Below are 25614 nucleotides of genomic sequence, written 5' to 3'. Positions count from 1 at the left end.
GGTAACAACTGTTACAAGATTTAAATGCAGTTTGTACTGACTGTAAACTTCAAACATTTAAAATCCAACTTGCAACCAAACAACCAACAACACGATTTCTGAAATAATTTCTATTGAAATAACAATCAAGACCATAGTTTAACAAGAGCATAAAGTAAGGTGACTTCCAGCAATCACTGATTTGACCTTCCTGCTCCAAATGCAGGTATGAATATTTTCATCTCAATTTTTCATTTATCAAGGCAAAGTTAGGTCTAAGACAAAACAGACATTAACATGAAAGGGAAGAAAAATCAACCTTTTCCAGTTGTCTCAAAAACTCTACTCAGTCCTTTAATGACTTGCACTAAAATTGTACAAGGAAGCTCTGAATCCTATAGCCAACTCCAGCTTCTCCAAACTTTTTAGTATGTAAAATTTTGTTTCTGTGCCTGTCCAGAACTATTCTGTGAATGTGCATAAGGGAGACCTTGGAACAGCCAGTACTAAACTGCCAAATGAGAAAGCAATAGCATATTTAACATACGTGAACTAGGAAAATCTAAATGATAAGACAAAATTGAGTACAGAGTACAAAGCACTCAGTACTGATTAGTAGCCAAGTAGAGAGGAAGACTACAACGACTTTCAAATAAAACAGAGATGCAAAGTGTCATATAACTAAGGTAGGGCAGGGAACAAACTTCTTTCTGTCTCTGTCATTCTACAGGTTTGTGTTTCAGTGACAAGTAAAAACTCCAGAAATCCCAGTTCGAATCCAAACCCCCAAGAGCTTTGAAGTACAATTCTTCCTAAGGACATCTACACTGTAGTAGAATGCAGTGCCACAAGACAATGAGCAAGGTAGCTCTGAGTGACTCTGCTCAATGTATGAAAAGCACTCAGAAATAGCTCCATTAGCTCCTTCATTCATACTCTCAACATCCCCAGGTTCCCACAACTAACCATCCCAGTGCCAAACAGCTGACAGGGCATCTAGGATCTAACCCAGCTGGTCTGGAACCAGCATCACTTCATGGCACTGCATGAAGCCATTTCAATGAACCAAACAGGAGGGGTCCAGAAGGAAAAAGGCAGTAACACATTAACACCACCTATCTTCCTTAAACTTACTACCTCAGCATGACAAAGAAAATACTTTCGATGTGGTAACTGATATAATGTGTTTGCAATATGACCAATATTAATACAACCATATTTTTCAAAGAGCTTTTATTTGCTTCCTTTCTTGAATATACATAACATACACAGCACATAGTTTTTATGTTGGTGCATTATTCAAACACGAGATCTCAGTCCAAATACAAAACTCACTGATCCTCTTTGCTTTCAACCAGGAGGTTAACTTCCTATTCCCATGAAAAGCCGACACATATCAGAATCCCTCTATACTCTAACACTTCTGGAAGCAGAGTATTAAAACCTAGTTCAGAAATACATAATTTCATAGTATGGAAAATATATCACCTTTACAAGAAAGAGTTTTATAAGAATTCCTTCAAAAAAGTAAACATTCACGTAAGCTCCCACTCTGTCAATCTCCCAAAATCAACTGCAATCAAAGACCTCAATGGCTACCTGCGCCTTCCGGACATATGACCATTTCAGAAGAGCACCATCATAATACTAAAACTGTTAATCAATCCTTTAGCTGTCATGAATATACTTACTTTGTAATTAAAAATAGGGGAATCTCACATTTCTCAATTACAGTTTGTCAGCTTGAATTATATACAAGCATATAAAGCCATATAGGACCCTCTAGCACAGAAAATCCACAAAGCCCTTACTGTCCATTGTAAGCGAAGTCAAATAAACTATTTTCACAAAACACAGTTTTCCTGACACAAAAAAAAAGTCTAGCTTGGCAACAATTCTGCTAAAAAACAGGAAAAAAGAAAAATTTAAATGTAGGATATGTAAAATCTGTGTCAAGCAGACACTTCTAAAGTACATCTGTCCAATGACAAGACTCAATGACCTCACGGGAAGAAGTGGAGAACACAGGAGAAGTGGAGTTCACAGGAATTGTTCAGCACTGCAACCAATAGCACTCATGTGCTCCACCTCATTTTTATGAAATCACAGATTTTAATAATTCAAATAATTTATCTAGATGTTAAAAACCCAAGATACTAAACATGTAATGTTCACAGGTTGGTTTTAAAATTCTGTTCTCAATCCTAACATGTATATTAAAATGTACTATTGAGGCACTGCTGAAAAATCCAAGCAGGGTTTGATTGTCTTACACATAACCATAAACATTCAAGAAATGGTCTGTTTTGTGTTCAAAATTTCAATGTTCCCACAAAAGTGAAAAGTCTTGATGATTTGATTTGCTGTATTCTATAAATGTTAGTTTACAGTCAGTGTTAACATACAAAACTAGAACTGCCTCTTTCAGAGCCATACAGTCTTCATGTGCACTGTAACCTACAGTCATACATAATTTCCAACTGTGCTGGAAATTTTCTATTATTCTTTATCTGACTTTTCTACTAAAAATAAACAGGCTGGATTTTTATTTTAAAAAGTCTGTCTTCTCCCACAACTTGAACAACAAGTATCAAAAAAGAACAAACAGCAAAAGTAGAAGAAAGAAACACGTTGTGCTAGTTATGAAGCTCTGACATCTGACAGCCACAGACAGTCTGAGGAACATTTAGAAAACTCCTATATACAAATTTTATATACACACCAAGATTAAGAGGTTAAGAAAATTAGTGTATCTGTTTTTGCATTCATTTTGACATCTTGGGCACCGAGCTGCAACTCATGCAAACGCATTTTCAAATGTATTTTTGTGCAATAATCTTCTTGTCTATACGATCTGGCAAAAGAATTAGGTCAACACTTCCACCTATGATATCTAAAAGCACACACCTTTTGTTTAAAACTTAGGCCTTAGTTTCTTGGATAAAACATAGCATATTTAGAAGTCCGAAAGCCAAGCAGGTCTCTCATTTCATTCCGGAATTTTGACAAGTCCTGCCGCAGTTCATTGAGGTTTTCCACAGTGGCCTGATCTGTACTTTGCATCTTCTGTCTCATGGAAGTCAAGTAACGGTGGACTAAGCAACACATCACCTTCTGGTAATTCTCATCTCTCTTCTGCTTCAGATTTCTCCATTCCTTTAAACAAATATAAGATATTTACTATGCAAGTGATTTTTGAGCCCTAAAGCCTGTATACAATTATAGAGAGAAGAAATGTGAACAAAATAACAAAGCAATTTTATAAATACATCCTGATGTGCACAAATATACAATGCCTATAAAATGTCCACAAAATTCAAATTAAATTATAATCTGCTGTACCAAAAAAACTGAAAATTTTTATCTACCTGGCTTGGTAATTGTTCTGTGAGCAATTAAGAGTTCCATAACCCTGAATGTCTCTCAGTGCAAATTCCATAAAGTGTTTAAATTTGTTTATTTAATGCTATTTTCATCAGCAAGAAGATGCAAAATTAGTATGCAAAATTGCAGGGTACAAAAAAAAGTTTATAAAATAAACAAATAAAAAATCCCTTCCCCAACAATGAGAGGCTTCAGTGATCTTTTTTGGTTATTTATTGACACTTCTGTAATATGTTTAAAATCAATTACCTTCTCCAAAGAATATTCTAACCTCACCATTTTTGAGATTAGCACATACTTCCTTGAGGTTTTTACGTATTTTCATTCAATCCAAGCATTTTTTTCCAACTATTTCTGGGGAAACTGGGGGTTGGAGGGAAGTGGGTTGAAATTCCCACACCAGAAAGTTAATAGAACCTTACTTAAGAAGAAATAGGTAACACTTATTTATCTTGGATGTGACACACATTATTCTGTAGCTTCTATTTATCTTAGTAGCATTCATCTTATGACAGGCAGTTTCATGCAGCAATCTGCTACTTCATTTTAGCAAGCAGCACCTTTCCAGCTGCAGAGCCTAGAGCTTTCCCAATCATTCCTCACCTTTAGGCTGTTCTGACGTTTCACTTTGCCACTTGATGTATGAGAGCAGATCCATTTACTGAGACTGTTGAAAAGGTAACAGATAGTCTTGGGAGAGGGTATAATGTTGAAAGGTGGAGGGAGTGTGCATTTATCATCGAAGTAGCTAAGCCAAAGTTTGGCACGAGCAAACTTCCACTCCTTATCTTCATGATTCTAAGACATCAGAAACATTAACAGAGAAAAGAAGCAGAAATATTAACAGGTTATTTTTTAAGTTTAATTTTCTCATACCGGAAAAACTGACCATTATTTAACTTTGGTTATATAGCATTTTAATAGATAGATTACAGAGTATTTTAATAGGTTTGTTTGAATATTCTAATATTAAATACTTAAAATAAGTACATCTTTCTACAATTCACTATATACTCTAGTATAAAATTCAGAAGGTATAACCCCAGATCAAATGCCAAAGCACCACACATACCAAAACCAGCATTTGAACAGCCATTGCATCTAGAAAGTCATCAATTCCCAGTGGGCCAAAGCCCTGCACATATTCAACATGAACATTACAATTTTTTTTAATCCAAGTAAATAAACAGCTCTTATTTGAAGGAAAAATATGAGCTCACAGACAGAGCTCATCCATGAGATCTGTACATCATGAGTCTACATATCACAGGAAGAAATTTGTGTAAAATCAAAAGATACTGGTAATTGGTAATTAATCAGAAACCACTTACTGCTATCAGCTGAAAACTTTTGTGAAGCATTGCCACAAGGAGTTTAGTTAATACTATCACAACCACCACATTGTAGGTCCCAACAATAACAGCACCCACAAAAGACTGTAATTCTTCACCGTAGCTAAAACGTGTCACAAAGATTGCAACATGTGCCAGGGAGAATATATACCAAAAGAGAGCAAAACATGTACCAATAAACCTACAAAAACAAGAAAAAAAATCTGGTTAGGTAAACCTAACACCAAAAGTGTTTAATGTAAATTCAAGATCAGTGAAAAAATCCAGTTTTGTTTAATTACTAGGGATTAAGGGCTAAAACAATGCAGTTATGTTACAGGTATCAAACTCACGAATGGAATGTGTCATTGCTCTGTTGTTCACAGAAAATGCCCGCACAGTCTTTTTCTTCATTTACAGTAAATCCTTTATCATAAAGTTGTGTCAATCCAATTGTGAATGAGAACAAGACAAGAAGAAACATGCCCAGAAATTTTCCGAAATCTTGTAGCATCTGCCCCATTGAAATCTGTGAAATAGATTTATTTCTAATTTTAGTAAAACATGTAGTTATTTCTATTTGTATTGTCTCCTTCAGCCTTTGATCAACAAAAAATCTATTTGCATCTTAAAGTTAAATTTTGATATGCCAAACAGACCTTAAGGTCAGGAGATACCCTTGTACTGTTCTTCAGAGAAAAATTCTAGATATTAAAAAGAAAATGTAAGTAGCTTTAACATCACCTGGAAAATCAGTATCCTCCAAATAACCATAAGCAACATTATGTACACCTTGTTATTTATTTGCAATATGAATGGTAATAAGGAACTCACAGGTCAACAGACAAAAGCAGTAAACGCATTTGAACAGAAAACGCCATCACAGAAAGTTAATAAAACACTTACAAGAACACTGAATTAATCAAAACATTTGGAATCATAATTTATCACTAATAAAAAAAAGGCAGTATACTAAAGCCCATCTGCAGAATACAGACTTAGTTCACTGTACATTTTATATATGATTTCAAATAAACACATGTGTAGGCACACAGAAATTGAAGAACAAAGCATAGAAGGCATGACAGTAAAGCTGGATCATTAAGTTTCTAATTCAAAATATCCTATACAGAACTTTGCAACATTAGAAATACAGCACCTTTAAAAAAAACCTAAACATACGCTTGTGATTTTTTTCCAAAGGAAAGACTTTGATTTGCTTTTGACATAAGCACAACGTTTTACACAGACCCAGCACAAAGTGTTTACATAATTTAGTCTTCCTACAAATTTCTTCAGAACAGTGTACCATTATAAAGAACACAAGTATATGTAAAAAGGGATTGGGTAAATCTAATCTATATAAATCGGTGTGTGGAAAACCTAGTCTTATATGAATCAAAATCTGTACCAAATCATAGTACAGAACTGTAACACAATTGCCAGGTTTTGCAAGTACAGCTTTTCTGGAGATGAATTCCTGCTCCCTCTTTTGCTGTTGGAAATCATCCAGTACCTCCTGCAGCACAGCACATTCAGAGTTTGTACAGTTTGTAATGGTCATGGAGACTCTGCAGCTGTGGGCAGAGCTCTGCACCAACTGTGTGCGTGTTTGGTCAGAGGATGACTGTACTCCCCATTGAACTGTTTCATCACATCTAACCCTTTAAGGAAAAAACCCCAACCTAAATCCCAACAACATTAACTTTTTAATTCACACATGGTTCCAGCTAAGAGAGAGACAATGTAGATGAAACAGGAATGCACAAAAAGTGCAAACTGCCTGAAACTATTTTGTTTGGCATAGAGTGTAATAACCCATCCCAAATGCCAGTTGCTTTCTTCATAGGTTTACACTTTCCCTCTGTAAGTATTTACAATTTCTAAGCACTTGAAATCTAATTATCTAATCTAGGGGAGTATTATTCTACTTTCTGTTAACAATAAAAAGCACCACATACAGCCAATTTACAAATCTGGATTATAACAGGTTTTATTAACCAATGAGTCAAGTAACTGAATGCTTAAAAATAACTCTTAAGAGCCAACAGAACAGGGTAGCTGCCTTCCCCCACCCCCCACTGTTGGGTTTCCATGCCATATTTGATTACCACCATTTGAACTCTGTGACCTACTTTCAGTAAATACTGTAAGAGTTGTTGCACCAGCCTTCGGCCAGCAGTAATAACATAAGCTCCTGTGTGCCTCTGAATGGGGTGACTGTTGACTGTTTTTATTTACTTGGAAAATTTCATAACACAGCCTTCTAATAAAAAACTTGTGAAAGATCTAGTACATAAATAAATATGCACATTAAACAGTGAATCTCTTTAAAATGTGGAGTGACTTCAGTGTTCAATCAATCTGTACAACCCTAATGCTTAATGCAACATCAAGACTTTAATTTTTTTCAAAGTGTGCAAATACATTTCCATTTAAAATGTATAACAGAAAATTAGGTAATTAAAATGTGGGAGGTTTTACTGTCATCCCTACTCAGTGGAAGGCTCCAACAAATTCCAAGTAGGAAGAAACCTGTTCTCCCTTCTTATAACTGCCAATAAATAGGTGACTATTGCAATACTCTTGAGAGATTTATATTTTTCAAACAAAAGCAATTTGCACAACTCAAGGTGCAGCTTCAATGAGATCACAGACATAAACAGAAAGGCTCTTGATTACTCTTCCTTGCTACACACTTCATTCATCTATCTCTTTAGAGATAAGAAGGCAATTATTTGCATAAAACTTTACAGGAAGAACCTGATCCTTACACTTTTCAAACTGTGAAAACTTAGGTGGTATGTTAAGCTTAAAACAGATGAAAACAAAAAGACAGTATAGGTACAGCTATCATGGAAGAATACCTTAACTGAACTACACAAGGTCTTTCACTCTTTTTCTTACCTTTTCCCATCTAAATCAGTAGGTTTTACACAAGAGATTAATAAAAAAAAAATCAAACTTCAATGCAGTATCACTTCCTTCTACTTTTCACTTTCTTTCTTTAACATTTTCTTTTCCTATTTTCAGTAAGACTCTTGATAGCAAATTAGGTTTAACACTTTTTCATGCAGTAATTATATTCACCTGGAGTGGTCCCAGAATGGAGCTGGTTGTGTACATGAAGAAGAGACGCAGGTAACTAAGAACATTTGCAAAGGCAAAAAGACCTTCTGCCACTAGGGTAGGATGGAATGCATCCCAGTCCTTCCTTTCAGCATAATCATGAAACTGCAACATAAAAAGGACAAATTGAGATCACTGACATTATAAATACAGAAATTCATCCATACACCTCTTCCCACTTCTGCTTCCAAAACAGGTAGGAGCATAAATGAAATGAACATATATCACTCATAGATGTCATACCTCTTTCAGACAAAGGAATTTTAAAGCCATTCCAGAGGGAGCCGGAAATCAGACAATTTAAGTTCAACACCTAACTCTGCCACTCACTTGTTCAAACCATTTATTCCTCTGTTCTGCTTTCACTTCTACTCTGTTTTGCTGGTCTATTGAAACAGGGACTTAGGCACTTTATAAACACATACATTGCCTACTACAATAGGCCTCAATCAAAAATAAGATTGAAATGCTACAAAGAAAACCAATGTACACATGCAATTGCAATGTGGTGACAGCTGATCTTAACCAGTTTTGGAAAGACTTATGACTCGGGGTTCCTTCAACGGATTTTATCAGTGGCTGCAGAGAATGGGAATCACAAGTAAACCGTTGATTGAAGTATTATCCACTAAGTACTACTATTCAGCTTATTCAGGGAATATCCACAGATTGCTAACTTTCAGTTTGGCTGAAACATTCAGCATTTACATTACCAGCTTCTGCTGTCTCAAAATGGACATTCGAAAACTAAGGAACTCACAGTTGCTTTATAATAACTTGCCCAAAAGTCTGCTGCACAAAGATGGCAAGAAATAGGGGTAAGTATTTTTTTATACACTGCATTTCATGTGTACAAATCATTCTGCTACAGAGACTCTTCCTTTATTTCTTACAGTTTCAGTGCCTACAATGGACCTAAGATACAAACTGAACATTTTTACTTGGTTTTCTATATAATTTATAAACTATTAAAATAAATTTTGCAACATAAAAGGAGCAAAACCCCCATTATATGCCTAGTCTATAGGACAGGAGTCATGCATCTTCAAAAAGGTAACAATTTAAATTGGCAACAATGAGCTCTTATCTCAGCAAAGGAACTAATACTAGAGACATGCTGGTTGCAAAGCAAATGGCTGGGAAGGCAGCCCAATGTGGCATTCTCCCTCTAGTCTTTTTCCAGTCTTTTTCCAAGAAATGGAGCCTCCCTTTCTAAATGATTACCAGCCTCTGAATCAATGCTAGGATAGGGAATGAGCCAAACACCAAGTTGGGTAGAACTGAACCAGTTTATTTCCCTCCCAACTGCCAGACAGCTGTCAACTCACAGTTTTCAAGACACAATAACGGTGCTACTGCACTGGCTTGGATTTTGCTGAAATATACACATTCAATTGGTCTGGCAGTTTGCCATGTGCTGTGCGGTTAACAACACATGCAATAGAATGGCAATGATCGTTTTCAAAACTCCTATTTTCAATCAAATCCAGATGGCTTTTTATAGAGACAAGGCAAGGCTCCTCTATAGTCTCAGGGCTTTTATCCTTACTACCAAAGAAAACCCCAATCAAAAAAGCCCCACCAAGCAAAAATCAATTAAAAATCCACCACCACCACTTATGACATTCGAGTATGTGTACTCAAAAGCGAAATAAAACTTTCTGCAACAAAAAGGCATCAGGCAATCCAAACACAGAGAATACTATTAGCTTTCTGCAAAGTACTGACCTATGGAATCAGGCAAGCTCAAATGCCAAATCTGATGAGATGCATTTCCCTAAAAAAAGCTCAAGCCATTTGGAAGACCAGCCAGTTTTTACAAGGAAGACATTAGCTCTGTTTGGGGTTTCCAAGCACTTAGACATGTCTTGATGTGTTTTCTAACTGCTATTTGCCTCATCAACTATTCTCTGAAGACCAAGGTGCAGCAAGACCCAAGGTCTTGACAACTCAATGGCCCATACCACAGAGAGCATTTAAGCCCAAAGCCTACACTGCATCCACACTGTAGGCTATTACTAATGTTTACACTTAACCACAACACCCTACTACTAACATACCACATGTAATACACCTTAACGTATTTTGCAGCAATGTACTAAAATCATATTTGCTCAGCCAGTCTCAGAGGAGCTTTGGATCTATGAAGATTGGTGCTCACCTTGTTATGGGCAACAACTTTGAGGGCAAAAGTTGCCAAATACAAGGAATTCATGACAAAACTAAGCTGATTGCGGGACTCTTCTAAAAAATCTTCTAAACCATCGTACCAGAGCCTCTTGACATCTGACCACACCATTCCTGCAGGCAAAAAAACAAAACAAAACAAAACAAAAAAACAAACAGGGAAGTGAAGCCATTGTACTGAACAGATATTATTTTACATATGATCACCATGTATTTTACACTAAACTTGTTACAGAATCAGTAAAAGGAAATGGAGAAGATGGTATTTACACACACAAGAAGTGGAGTTCTGTTGTTTCATTTTTGCATGGAAGACATTTGTATTCATGATTTTGAAAGTTTATCCAGAACAACATAGAACTTGCTACTAGCCTGAAACATTAGAAATTCTGCTGTGGCCATTCTGACAATGATTTTTAGGGAGTATTTTAATGGGACTATAGAATATAATAATGTAAGTGAATCCTGATACTTGATTCTTTTCATTCCAGTTGATTTTGTAGAACATTTTCTAAATTTTCTAAATTTTCTAAATCTTTATCAACTTAGAATATTTTTATGGAATCAGTATAATGTCATTACAAAATAAGCATTTAATTATAAATGCAATTACTATTTAAAAACTTGAGAATCAGTAATGTGAAAAATAACCCGATTTTAATTACTATATTGCTTAGATATAATTTTTAAATCCTACTTGAAATCCACATTAGAATATTACATGCAGAAAAAAATATATGTCTATAGCCTTTAATTAAAATTACCAAGACCACCTAATGACATACTTTGTCTACAGCAGACTTGATGGAACAAAAGAATTTATAAAATTACAATATTTAATTTCAAAGCAAAGGAGGAATCTGAATTGTACTCAAAATTTGAAGTTTTCAAGTTTCTTTTAAGACCTGCCTGTATTTGTGTGGGGGATACTAAATATTTCCAAAATCTGCAAGAACTGCTCAACAGTTTTAATACAGCTCAATTGTGAAAGGAACCACCATTACACAAAAAACCCCTCACCCTAAAGCATGAAATAAATCACCCACAGAATTACTTAGATAAAAACTATGTTGTTTTTCACTCTATCACTGCTTTTTACAAGTCCAACGATACAAATGATACATATCTAATTACCTTACATTAAGAAAGGCAAATTTTAATGTAAAAAAATTGCATGCCAGACAACCAAAAACAAGGTAAAAGGTTTTATGAATTTTCAACCAAAAGTTCTTGAGAACTCAACAAAAATTATAATTGTGCTCCCTCTGCTGCATCAACCAGAAGTGACATGCAGCCTTTCTGGTACAGTTACGATAATCGGTGACCATGACATACAAAAACATGGAAGACCATAACATGGGAAAAAAACACTTGTTTTTGTGTTTCGAAACAAGCATGAGGTAAATGCACACCTTAAATCTCTTACAGTAAGATGGAGCATGAATACATAAACATACACAACATACACTTTTATCTTTAAACCACGTGCCAATGCTGCAGCAAGTCCAAGTTTTATTATTAACTACTTCTCCAGTCAAGCATTACAGAACTGGTAATGAAAGACTGAGATATTACTTACTGCTGATGTACCACTTAACTGGCAATTTTATATATATTCAGCAGTTGTCATCCAATCACTCAAATCATACTTACCAATAAGCCATATTATCAGAAGATAGTCAATTCTCTCCAGGGCTGGTCCCATTGTATTCTTCTTATTCTCATTGTAGACAAGGGAATACAAATTAAGTAATAACAGAAATGTGAAATACGAAGCTCCATGAATAATAAACTTCATAAAAGGAGTGTGAATTATTCGACCTACTCGAGATTTAGGGGCTAACAAGTAACACAGGGACAAAACTGGCCAGAAAATGCCAACCATCAGAACAGTCAGGATCTTCTTGAAGGTGTGCTTGCGCCGATAGCCGGCCATCTGTCCAAACCACACCGTGTTGAGAAACTGCTGGCAGTTGGACTGGGCAACAAACTGGGGGAGAAGGAGGGGGAGAAACAAACAAGGAATCACTCTCAGGTTTCTTAATACACATTACTAAGTCACATCATTAAAATTAATTTTCTACCTATATGTAGCTACCACTTAACAGGGAAAGGCAAGAACATCAACTTGAAATAATTATCTCGTAAGAGACCTAATTGCTATGGACCCACGATGAACATAAACATCCGTTATTTTAATTTCCTTCTAGAGCCAGCAACTAAATGTAATTATACACACTAGACTTCTAATGGTTTTCAGTTTAAGAATTAGTTTTGATTTTTAATTATTTAGAATCTAGCAGATCAATAACATCACACCGCAGAGTTACAAAAGAATGTATCTCATTAGAGAATCGTTTGTCATTTAGTTGAAAAAATACCAACAAAAAGAACCTTGCTGTTACCACATTTTATAATGCATCACAAAAACTGTCTCTACAGTAATCTTGTCAGGACTAAAACAAGTTCTGCAGATACTTTCCTCATACAGCACAAAAAAGATGTTATTTTCCAAGACCTGCAGTAAAAACAAGCTATGCTCAAACCCAGACGAACACCAAAATACTTCAGTGTGCTTGATGAATGCGTACCAGAAATGTGTAATGCTGGTTGTAGGGCAGTCCAGAACTACACTTATGACTTTTAAATGCTATGTATTTCAACAGTTTCACAAACAGTTTAAGCCTAAACATGTAGAACAGACAAAATTATATAATTCCTTTTGCAAATGCTAACTAAAAACGGATTTTGCATGAAAAGGAAACTTCCACTCTGTCCTTGATCCTTGTACTAGAATCTCACAAATACCCATTTGCCTTCCAGCACAGAAAACTAGAGCTATAATTTATGAAGGGACAAAAATGACAATAACCTTCTCCATGGAGGAAGTTGCATATTGATGGCATAAAAAGTGTTGCTATTCTGGAACAGAGGGGCTATTCAGTTGTACCAGCACAGGTCCAACCTAATTACTGAACAGCACAGGCAAGGCCTGAGACAAAGCTGAACAGTTAATGACCAGTGAGAAGATGATAAATCATGTCTGGCACCTAAGGATCCATGCCTCTCTTGGCCAGGATTTAATGAGAATCGGAATAAATAATTACCACTACCAGAGCTGTTCATAAAAAAGCAGTAGTCTATACTTCAATACAGAAAATACTGCATTCATCTCCACAATAAACACTGAAGAAACACTCAGTATCTTGCAGCATCCCTGCTTCACATACTGATACCCTGTATATTAACATCTCTTCTATAACTCCTGTAAATTTATTTCCACTTCTGTGTCCAGAGGCAGAACAACAAAGTAATTAATTACTAGCAAAATATGATATGGAAAGTCTATCAAGTTACTGCAAAGACAAACCTCCTTTTGATTATACTTGATTGCAAGTTTTAAACGGCTTAAGTTCATCCTCTCTTCCAACAATCCTCGCTTGTCTACATGTTCATCACTGGAGGTGTGATTGAGAATCACTTCCAGCTCCCGGGAATTCCGCGCTTGTGCAAGTAAATCTTTAGCAAAGGTTTTGCACTGTTGAGCGAGCTCCTCATAATCATTTCTGAAATACACAGAAGCAGTATGTACTATTCCAGTGGTCCTGTATTTTCCATTAAATCATGAATGATACATTTTTGGTTGGGATTGTGTGATATGTCAAGACAAATTAAAAGAAACCACCCCAGAAGTCCTATGTCAAGGTCCAAGCATTCCTAAGACAACTCTGAGTAGTTTTCCCCACATAACATGACAATTACACTTCAGTTTAGTTTGCAAGATCACTAGAGAAAATCTGACAAACAGACTTACAGTATACAAATTCTTATGTCATGATTTCCATACACAGAGTTAAAGCTTAGAGTTATTTCCAGGAGATGAGAAAGTGTAGCAGTCACAAAATATGGCACTGGTAAGTAACCACTTGGACTTTCCTACTGGATGGGAAATTGTTTGACGTTTTGCTTTATTCCTGTCATCTGAAAACTAGTCTATTCACTAAATATTATGTATTAATATATTAAACACATGAAAAGAAACCACACGATTTCCTTATCTCACCTTGCACACAGTCCATTTTAATACCAAGCTGTATCACAAAAATCCAAAAAATGAACTCTTAATAACAAAGATAAGCAGCTAAAATCTAGAAAATTCATATGTTGTTTAGGAAAGTAGAATTTTACTGTATAGAAACACTTGCTTTCACATTCTTGGAAAGCTTTTATGCCTGTAAGTTACAAAATGGTAGAAATCTGCATTGTTTAAACATGAAATTATACTGAGCATTTGTTCATCATATAGAGCATTTTCAGCATGAAGTCTTCTACATACATAAGCATATTTTAAATATATACACATATATATGTAACCATACATACACACACGCCCTCTTCAAAGTCTTATATTATAAGGAGCAAAATTAAGAAACAAAACCCAAAACAACTTTCAACGTGAGTCAGGTCAGTATAAAGAAGGTATTGCATATTTCTACCCTGATACAGAAAAAAAGTGCAGAGTACTAATGAGATATTGATATGATTAATAGGTGTGTGATTTCCAAATAAGTCAGCATTTAGCATAATTTCTGTTTGTTTTTGCAGAGTAGAGCTGAAATTTGAACTGTTGGTGCAACTACATGCATTGAAATGTCTATACCTAAAAGGATTTAGAGTAATTAACTGTCAAAATGACTAGTAATGAGGCATAAATTATATTATAAAACTTATTACATCTAATTATCAGTTTAAACACTTCACTTACAAAAAATTAGGAATAAACATTTTCTAATGCATATGTATTTCTACACCTGTAATTTCATAAAAGTATTCAAATTGATTTGTGTTTTCAATTCCTACCTGAATTCAACCTCAACAAGGCTTAGTTCTTTCAAGTCTGCACTGAGTTCAAAAGCTCGTAGGATTGGATCCTCCTCTGTCAACATTATTAAGGCAGGACTGGCCAAACACCGATAAATGTCCAGACGAAACCTGTGACAAAAGAACAGCAAGCAAAATGAGCATGTTTCATTTCATTAGCAACTTCAAATCAGAACCTGTTCCAAAGGTTTGCCTAAAATAGCCAGCTGAAAGATGAAACAATTTGGATTGTTAAAATCAGACACTACAAACATCAAATGCAGTGTGTCCTGTCTAATTATATATTTAGAACCCCTAGGTATCCAAAATCAGCCAAACTGGTTCCCTTTTCTTTTCCTCACTACTTCCACTGTTATCAGCACATCAGCAGAAGTTCTAGATTAAATAAGAGCTGCTATCTCAAATATTTCTATTGTTTGTCTGCCTGGGATGCCCTGACATCTTTACTCATACTCAAGTTAATGGCGTGGGGTATAGGATGGATACCAGAAGGTGGCCTGTACCAGCCCACTACCAAAAACTCAAATACTCTCACTTCCCTTATTTTTTAGTATTTTGGATACAGACTGGTGTAATTATGCAATAATTAATAGTGTATTGTAATTACAGTACACTTACAATCTTTGAACTCTGTGATTTTTTATCCTCACGCATATTAAATTTATTTAACCCTTAAATACATTCTCAAGTTAACCACACAAAATATTTCCCAGATTGCTAAATCCCTCTCCTCATTTGAATCTTTATTAAAAAGCTTTCTACTTTCAAAAATACCAAAGAAGAAAAGAGAAAAATTGTCTTTAGTTTGCATTCATCAATCCATGCCACATAAACCCTTTTAGGAACAGGATACAGAATTAGCCACCTCCTCATTCCAGCTCACAAACCCCAAGCATTAACTAACTTGAGAAAAATTTTATTTGTGTAGTCCCTATGGCCCCAAGCCAAAGGTAGCTAGAGTGTTTGAGACACAACTGGTAGAAAGGAAAGGCACTTAGTGACTATGCACAATGACTAGAAGTATAAAACCAAAATGGAAAAAAAGCCACTGCCTCCCACCAGCCTTTTCAGGCACAACCCATCCCCAAGAACTACCATCTCTCACAAAAGGAGCTACAATATATTAAAGGAATCCACTCACAAACTTTACCTTAAAAAGAAACAGGAAACACACTGAATCTGACCCAGGCAATACCTGAGAATTAAGAATCTTTTCATTATGGCCTATGACTGCTGAGTCTTACCTGGAATGTCGCAGACTATCTTTTTTGTTCTTGGCAGTGCACAGTGTGCACTCACAGCCCACAGCATGAGGTTTGGGTAATGATATGTCTTGCTTCAACAGCATGGTGAGAATTTCATAGTTGTTACGATGAGCAGCTAAAATTACTGGTGCCACATCCATGGTTGTTGAGTACTCTGGGTTCTGAATGCGTTCCATTAATTTCTGGAATAAAATGTAGGAAGTATGTAAATTTATTACCTACAGTTCTACTATATGTAAGGGGGTTTTTGACTGTTCAACCAAGAATTTCTCCTTCAAAATACTTTCCAATGTTTCATAATATGAAAAGAAGGAAAAATATGTAACAACAGTCAGGTAAAAACCTGCCAGATAAATACTGAAAAACAGTAACAGATTCAGATATGTTTCTGGTTAATTTACATAGAAATACTGTCTATTTTTCCAACATATATATGATATTAAAAACTGTTATTCTGGTCTAGTTCGTGAAAAAAATTATTGTATTTACTATTGAAGTGGAGAAAAAATACCCTGAAAGTTACACAACACCTTATTCCTTCCCTACCTCTACCTCACCTTGTGCTTTCAAAAGTTCTTTGGTGCTTAATCATTGACAAGGTAAGTTTCAACTGATTAATTTCAAGGTAAAGGTCTGATGTTTATAGATTTGCTCTAAAAATCTATGAAGCTTCAATACATGAAAAAACCCTTTATAATTCAAGGCTGCTAACCACCCTGCAAACAGACTACTAGAAAAGATTTATAACCACTAGGTTTTTTTCTCTTCTGAACTAGGCACGTGTTTGTCAGGTATAAAGCCACTGGATTCTTTAGGTGATAAAGCAAAATAACGTATTTAATCTTTCAAGACAAAAGAGGCTACAAAAATAATCCCTAGTGTCCAGATTCTGTCACTTTAGAGATGCAGAATTTAAGAACATTGTTTTAAATATTACAGATACCCAAAAAGCAATAGCCTTCCCAACCAAAAATCAAGGAGTAACAATGCTTAACCACAATGGTTGGTCTGGAGGATCGTTTGGGTCGGTGATTAAGTAGAATGTCAACAGCTCCCACCACTTCTGAGTCAATAGCCACCAAAAGTGCATCCGAGGACTAAGGAAAGAAAATAAATCATATGTGAAAACAGCAGTAACTTAAACAGCATAAAGAGACAAACTCAAGACAAACTGCATTTTTTAATATATTTTTTAAAATTCATTTTTAAAGTACTAAGATATGTTCTGTATTATCACCAGACATATGATCAGGATACAAATTCAGGTTGCCATTGCAGGAGTTCACAAAGATTTAGTGACAATTTGTTTCATTGCACAAACAGCAGAGGAATCAATTGCGTAAATTACTTTCCAGCAAAGATGATGCATAAGACTTGCAAAAATCAAGTTTAAAGACACAGTCTACCAGGTTATTAGACACATTAAAAGTAAATGTTTGTGTAACACAGCTTAGGCATACAGGATACTTCAACCCTGGATTTGTAATTGTGGGGTCCAGCTAGGAAAATAAGCTTTTTCCTTCTTGGCTGGTAACCAACCACTTCTGCACCTCTATTAAGCTGAGATAAGCAGCTTTTCGTTTTCCCTACAGATTATATTATTCTTTTTGATTCATTTCCAAAAATTCAGATTTTTGCTCTAAAAAAATAAAAGAAAATGACACAGCTTTTATTACTGCCATTAATTCAGATGGGGAAAAGCTTGTGGTTTTATTCTTGCCCAATATGAAACAATGTAATAGAAGATGCTACTTTCCCCTGTCTTACATATTTAAGCCATCATAGCTTCACCTCTCCCAGCAGCAGAAGAGATGCTGCATACAGTTAAAGAAGTCATGTTGGTAGGAAAGTGCCCTGCCATCAAGCAGAGATCAAGTTTAACAAGAAAGCACTGCAGAAATGCATGTTTGCCTCAACTGAAAATCCACTAATATAACATGAATTTTTCTGTGTTACCATTTTTAAAGTTAATATATTCTACAGCCAAAAGGATTTTTGCATTTTACACTTTTTAATATGAGGCACTCATACCATATACCTTTTTTTTTTCTTGAAGATAATGCATGCACTGTATCAGCAACAGGAGTAACGTTTAAAATAAAATGCAAACTTTTTAATACCATAGAAAATGTTACTTATACATTTGCCAATAAAATCCCACTAGAAAAGTCAACTTGTGAGACGAAACCACTTTCACAATTACTTTTTCCAATTTACTGGAAAAAGAACTGAACTGCCTAAAAGGCAGACTGTATTTATGTCCAAATTCTGACAGATTAACAAAGAAGATACATGACTACACCGAATATTTTTAATAAAAGTGTGTTGGATACCTGGCAGCCATAATCCAAAAGCAGCTGTAGTATGTCCAAGTTTTCATTTTCAATGGTTATGGTAACAGCATTTCGTCCAAGCACATCCACACAATTTATGTTCATTCCACCTGAGCTGTTTTCCTCTAAGAGTTTCTTAACCATGTAATAGTCACCTGCACAAGTAAGGCAGGGATATCACTTCGTATTATAAAGCAATAAAAGTATGTGAACATTTTAAGTACCAGGTAGCATCAAACGACACTACTCCATAGCTGACAACAGACACTGAGAGTATCAGACATGTAAGAAGTCAAGGTAGATAAGCATTCTATCATCAGGGAGAAAACTAAAGATGTTTCAGGAGATCTCTTTTCAGGAAAGCACCAGACATGTACTTTAATCCACCCCTTTACTTCCAGTCCTAAAAACAAACACACACAAAAGCACGGGTGGTTTACAAAACTGTCTTTAGGATAACAAATTACTTTGCAACATAGAAGACCATGACCAAGACAGACCTTAGTGTAGAATACTTACAGAAGTATATGTAGAATACTCCTACATGCAGTAAAATACATACCGAGCCTGCAAGAGTACTGAACCAGCTGTTATACAGACAAGTGGGTTTTGTTACATTTTTTGTAATGCAGCCTTTCAGTTCTCTGAACCTACGTTTATAGTTAAAGTCAGAAATACGTGCCTTCCTCTGATGTTCAGGACAGACTGCACCGGCTATGTAACAGCAAGGCATCCCACCACCGACAGCCCCAGAGCAAAGCTCCCAAGCTCGCTGGCGAATGTCACTGCAGAAGTACCCCTGTGGTTGTGAGCTAACCTAAACTCGGGGCAGGACGCAGCTCCAGCTCCTGCAGCCATGCTTATGCCCCAAGCACGCAGAGCCATGCAGCACACCATTAAAAGCATACCTCGGAGTCCAGCGTTTCAGACCTGTTAAGGTCAGTTTGATTTAAGGCCACGTTTCGACTCAAAGGTAACTAAATATAGACTTAAAGCAAGCAGCATATTTTAGAAAGAAAAATCTCTTCCCATCCGCCACCAATGGCGCAAATTATAAGATGCTGGTCTCGCTTATCCTGGGGATGTCTAGATAAGACCCGATTTTAACAGCAGCTCTCTACTCAGAGACTCTTTTAACAGCGAACACAGCCAATACCTTCCAAACTCCTCCGACACAAACCAACTCCCTCACGAACGCAGGAGGAGCCGGCCCCGCGCCTCCCTTCCCGCTCAGGGGCGCGCGGGAGGCGGCGGGCCCGGACGACGCGGTGCCCCAGCAGCAGCCGAGCGGCGGGACCCGCACCCCGGGCCGAGGGGAGGCCAGCGCAGGGCTGACACCCGGCCCCGGCTCGGGCCCTCGGAGCGAGCGGCCGAGACCTCGAGGGGGGTCGGGCCGGGCGGCGGGGCCGGTACCTTTGTCGCAGGCCAGTAGGAAAAGCTTCTCGTCCAGCGTGGTCTCCTCCTTCACCTGCCGCACATCCTTCAGTGCCAGCAGCTTGTTGGGTGAGGCCGAGGCGGACGGGTCCGCGCTCTGGTACAGGGCGGCCATGACTCCGCCAGGCCCATGCGGGCGCGGGCGGGGCGGTGTTGCAGCTCCCCCGCTGCCCCTCGGCACCGCGGCCGAGCCGGGCAGCGGCCCCGGCCAGGTCACCCCCGGCGGGCGGGCAGGGCAGGGCCGGGCGGGGCCGGCAGGGCAGGGCAGGGCAGGGCAGGGCCGGGCCGGGCCGGGCGGCCGCTCCCCGCCGCAGTGCGCAGGCTCCGGCCCCGCCGCCAGGGAAGCGCAGGCGGGCGGAGCGCTGGGGCCGCGGCCCGAAGCCGCCGCCGCTGCGCCGAGGGCAGGGGACCGCAGGCTACCTGCGAGGTAGGACACGGAGCGCGCACGCTGCAGCAGCTGCTGGCTCCCCCACGGCTGCGTTTGCCCTTAACTCTGTTTTCTCCCAGTATCCAGGTAACTGCGGCCCTGCTCACCCCAGCATCAGATGGGTGCCTATGAAAACCCATTTCAGTTTCATCAAAGCAACGTTAAAGTAATTCTGGACACTTACAACAATAGTTTATAAAACAGGAAATACTGGGTTTTATGAAGTAAGCTACCAGATGCCTGGCAGGTGAATACAGTACTTCAGGATTATATCATTTAATAAGAGATCATTTATTCTTATAGATACTAAGTAAGCCTCCATTTAACGTCTCTTGAATGAGGACGTGGACTGAATTGTCTCCAGAACTCAAATTCTGTCCAAAACTCTGTCATCATCTTGAACCGGGAATAGAAACCAAGTAAATCAAGCACCTTGTGCAAACAATACAAACCAGTAAGCAGAGGCACATGGATTCAAATCCAAGCACTTAATTGCCTCCAGTCGCCTTTATCCCACTACATAATGAAAACTGGATGGATGCATCCCTTACTGTTGCTATGTTGTGTGCAAGATAGTGAAGATGTAAAATTTAGTCCAACTGCTCACTTATCAGGATTCTCGGGTTTTGCCACACTTAGGACTGGTTTCAGGAGCTGAGAGAAAGTAGAAGCTTCATACTTAAAAAAATAATCTCATTTTTATTTAGTTTTCTTATTGTTTGGCTTTTGGTAACAATTTTATTAAATGTCCAGCTCCAGCATGATTAGTGAAAATTTACAGCTGATGAAAAAGGAGTACAAATACTTACTTCAAAATTACTAAGAAAAAATTATGGACTTCATCTCACCCAGAAAATGCACCGATCTTTCTACACAAAACTCTGCACACGCAATACACACTTTAGAAAAATCAAAGGAATCATCTATAAGGAAATGCAGTACAGTAATGTGAAATCCCATACTGGACGAGCCAGCTCTTTATTGTTTTCTTAATACAATATTTTATGAAAAGGTTAAAAAAACTCAACCAACAGCTGTTTAGGCCAACTGCAAAACTTAACACATATGCAGACATAATAATGACAGGATTTCTGCTTTCTATTGCTGTTTTTTCGTACAACATCGTTTGTAAAAGCTTCTGCTAAGTATCAGAACAAAACTACTACATACATTTAAAGATTATTCCCACAAAAAAGTTTCATCAGTTTAATCAGTATTCATTAGTTACCAGACATTATCACAGGCCTTTAATAGCTCTCACTGAAGTCAATGACAAGACCCTTATTGGCTCCAACAGGAGTTAAGCTCTCCAAGAATAAGGCAAGGATGATAATTCTGTGCAGTTTGGAGTCAAATCCAACGGGATTGGAATGCACCTTGAGATTTGTATGACTACATGTAAGTAACACCCACAAAAATCAAAGTGTTTCATAACTGGTCCTGAAACAACATATGTAAAACAATGCAGATTCTTACAATGCTATGGAAACTAATACAAATGAAGCTTGATTTATATGGGCTTTTCCAAGCAATACAAGTCTATGATGTTAATTTGTTAATGAACATGTTCTGGAAACAGTATTATCCATAAATAATTCATGTGTTATGAAATTGAATAAAATTAACTAATATAAATACATTATTAAAAGATAATTGATGAGTGTATTTGTGCATACAATTTTTCTCATAGTAAGCTTCAGAAGTCTGTAAACTGCGAGGCATTCATCGTGCTTAACATGGCAGAAAGTTATATTACATGTCTTCATTATTTTATTCTGTTCAGTCCTCTTCCCATCAAACATGCAAACACTGTCATCACCATTTTTGGCTTCACTTCAACCAGATCATCTGGGAGAGCATAAATACGAGCACCAATTTTTCGAGCAACTGAAATGGCATACCTTAGAAAACAAGAGAAAACAAATACTGTTATTTTTCTGGCATCTACTAATATGTCATAATTCACAACAAAACCAGATTTCAATAGCAGGATATGCCTGTTTAATCAGTACTTAGGCTCTACTAGAAAATGAACATTATTGTGAAGAAAGCATGTACTGACAATTGTACTGGCAGATGTTTTGCTACTGGTTATCAAAGCATTTATTTTGGTCAAAACCAATATGAGTCATGGCAAACTATTAAGAAACCAATTGCAGTGCAGTGGTGGTAAATCATATCAGCTGTGAATTTGAGTTCATATTTTAGATACACTAGAAGAATAACCCAATAATATTAGAACTTATGTTCTGTTCAAAAAATCAGTTAATATTAGTGTCATCTTTCTCTTAACAAATCAGTAAATCATGCATTACACTGTGAATTCATGCACTTCCTGCATTTCAAGAAAATACGAAGCATTTGTTTAAAACTTACTTGGCATTATTCAATTTATCTTGGTAAGAAAGGTCTTCTCTCTTGACCATTTCTGGACGAACTGCTTTTGGTGCAATGGCATCTATTAAATCTAGGACAGGTAAGCTAGTGCTAATTGATTTGTCCTAAAAGAAAAAGACTCACAAGATTAGTTTAAGCAATCTGCTTTGATTACTCCATCTTCAAATGCAAAAAACCCTACAGCACATCTTGCATGCATACTGAAAGACAGAAGCCTGTTTTGTTACTTCAGTGTGAAGGTTTTCCTCACCCTTTATGAAATCTAATATTCTTTTCTGCAATCAGTATTAAAATATTCACTGTGCTGGTATCATTATTGCACAAACGGTTTAAATTTATTTCATCAAACTTCCCTCCTTAAGCCCTAAGGAAGGAAGGGAGTTTTGATAGGAGTTCAAGGACCAGACTTTCAAAACAATAAAAAGGTATTTACATTCCCCAATATGTATATTTTCCTTATTTTCTTGCCACAGAACTATTTTCTCCAGTAGTTTATGGCTCACTCTTTTTACAATTTTTCAGCTCAGATGATATTCTGAGCTAGCATGAGCAGTCTGTGTTTTGTATTTAATACACAGACATTCTTAAAAGAGCAAGTGCTGTTGCTGCAATTATTCCTTCCCAACTATCCGGGCAGAGAAGGAGCTGCTGGTGCCAAAGCAAGAACAGACAGTGCCAGCGAGGCTGGCTCAGGCCCTGCAGTGGCTGAGCACAAGCCACAGGACACTGCTGCCTTCATCACCAGGTCAGAACTATGATTTCCGGTTCAGGGAAGTTCCACAGAGCCATCATACTAATTATACATCTAAAAATACTAATATAATTCTGCTTCAAGACATTAAATGCATGGAGTATATTCCCAAGACACACCTTTATCATTTTTACTGTTTGAACTAATGGCAATACAATAGAATTTGGCTTCCATAGTCCACAGTGAAATATGAGGCACTTCTGCATTCTCTATGGTCTGCTTGCCATAGTAATCCCAAAATCCAAACAGCGAAAGACAATATTTATGTGAATGTTGTAAAAAATTATTAGAAAAAAAAAAGAATATTGAATAGTGGCACTTTACATCAGTACCTCCTTATCTTTATTGGTCAACCATCAGTTGAATTATCTTAAAAACACTATTTGAATGACCTTAAAAATGCAACCAGTGTCCCCCCAAAACCACAGGCATACTAAAGGCAAGATATTGGGACAGATTCCTGTCATACTTTCAACTTATTTAATACCACCGTTACAACAATTTATGTAGAAATAAGAGAACCAGCAATGTCTCATAAGAAAATGAAGGCCCGAGTTACCTTCTAGAGTCAAAATGAAATATTTTTACTTAATTTTTTCATTAATAATGCTTACCTAATTAAAGTTCATAACATAGTGAACTCTCAAAAATTTAACTTGCTAGGTTCTTATGTTCCTGTTTTGAACCACAGACATACTGCTTCAGGTTATACAATGAACCTGTACAAGAATGTTATCTTTGTGTGCAATTATTAACCAGCCATTTCTAAAGCAAGAGATTCATGCAGAATAACACACCTGACACACATATGGCTTCTTTCATGTTTAACACTGAAATAATGTGGAAGGAATACTCTCTTCATCAATGTGTTCTTCTTTGCTGAATGGGAAAAGCTCCTATTTTCCCCCAGCCTGCTGCACATCAGCAGTGCCAAGGAACTCACAAGGTGTCGCTGGTTACCGTGGGCTCCCTCTCCCGGCTCTGTCACACCCGAGTACATCCTTTTAACCAGCTCCTAGGAGAAGTGGTCATCTGCCCCCGGTATTTCCAAAGTTGTTTTTCACACTTGTATAAGCATGAGAGTGCCTATATCCAAAAACTTGGAAAATATATGACATGCCATGCCCAAACACTGGTAACTTCAGACAGAAGCCCCTTTGAAAATTTAAACTTCTTTTTCTTTTTTTGTTGTTGGGGTTTTTGTTCTGTATCTTACTGCAGCTATTATAATTTCTTTTTCTTATTAATAGATTTTAAAAATATTTTTGAAGATTCACAGACTGTCAGAAATACTTCCTTATACAAAGTTGCTAGGTGATGGGAGAGCCACTGTTAAAGCCAAATTGTTACCAGATCAGGTTAAAAATGCCAGGTCTTCTTATATGTGGAAAGAAAAGTAAATAAAATGGATTACCTTGAAACTTATAATTGAAGTTTTCTTATTTGCTTTTGCAAGTGTCTGATTCACCCACTTAATGATAATTTCATCATTTACTTTCTCCCCCTCTCCAAGGTCGGACAGTACATTCAAAGTATACCTTCAATAAAGAGAACAGGAGCTTAAGTTAAAATGAGTGGTAGAATTCAACTCTTTTAACAGTACAAAGCTACAAGCAAAAGTAAAATATTTCAACAATGCCAAGTACTCCTCTTCATAATGTACCCTTACCTTATAAACAACTTAGTACTTGAAATCACTTTTACAAGAATAATATCCCAAATTTGATAATATTCACTGTAACATCTTCATGCCTTTGTTTTACTCAGTATGTCATAATTAATTTTACTTTTGAAGTTTAAATGGCTCCCTACCATCCTAGTCCTTGAAAACTGAATCCCAACAGTCTGAGTACAAAAACCATTAAGTGTTTAGAGATAGGTCTCAAAAACTAATATGTGGAAAACATTTGCAATAAAACACTCTTTTTACTGAAACCACTTTATTTTTTCTTGCATAATACAGTAGCAAGATTTTGATTTGATGATACTTATGTAACTATAACTGAGATAGCCTATAATTTTTTACCCTTTTAACTTCTATAGTATATATCACCATCTACTTGGGTTTTACAAATATTTAAATTACTCTCTACGTACAGAAAGATACATGGAATCA

General features: G+C 36.9%; 2 protein-coding genes across 4 annotated transcripts in view; both read right to left on the bottom strand.

Annotated features, from left to right (window-relative positions):
- Positions 1 to 1197: 1197 nt before the first annotated feature.
- TRPC1 (transient receptor potential cation channel subfamily C member 1) lies at positions 1198 to 20201 on the bottom strand. The gene is made up of 13 exons (XM_069024128.1): positions 19903 to 20201; positions 18490 to 18644; positions 17152 to 17253; positions 16136 to 16338; positions 14871 to 15002; positions 13381 to 13576; positions 11664 to 12000; positions 9985 to 10124; positions 7785 to 7928; positions 5048 to 5223; positions 4695 to 4896; positions 3967 to 4161; positions 1198 to 3135 (listed from the first exon to the last, which is right to left on the bottom strand). Exons 1-13 carry the CDS (start codon positions 20036 to 20038, stop codon positions 2908 to 2910), a joined length of 2346 nt encoding a protein of 781 aa, XP_068880229.1. The 5' UTR covers positions 20039 to 20201; the 3' UTR covers positions 1198 to 2907.
- Positions 20202 to 21299: 1098 nt separating this feature from the next.
- The window catches only part of PLS1 (plastin 1), a 43264-nt gene continuing 38949 nt past the window's right edge, over positions 21300 to 25614 (bottom strand). For all 3 annotated transcript variants that reach the window (XM_069023910.1, XM_069023909.1, XM_069023911.1), the window contains exons 14-16: positions 24913 to 25036; positions 22727 to 22851; positions 21300 to 22251 (exon numbers count right to left, since the gene is read on the bottom strand). In XM_069023910.1, coding sequence (XP_068880011.1) covers positions 22116 to 22251; positions 22727 to 22851; positions 24913 to 25036 — 385 coding nt within the window. In that variant the 3' untranslated portion in view covers positions 21300 to 22115. The remainder of the gene's footprint in view (positions 22252 to 22726; positions 22852 to 24912; positions 25037 to 25614) is intronic.

Source organism: Aphelocoma coerulescens, chromosome 9, assembly GCF_041296385.1.
Source record: "Aphelocoma coerulescens isolate FSJ_1873_10779 chromosome 9, UR_Acoe_1.0, whole genome shotgun sequence".
NCBI lineage: Eukaryota > Metazoa > Chordata > Aves > Passeriformes > Corvidae > Aphelocoma > Aphelocoma coerulescens.
This window is presented reverse-complemented; position numbering and strand designations above follow the sequence as displayed.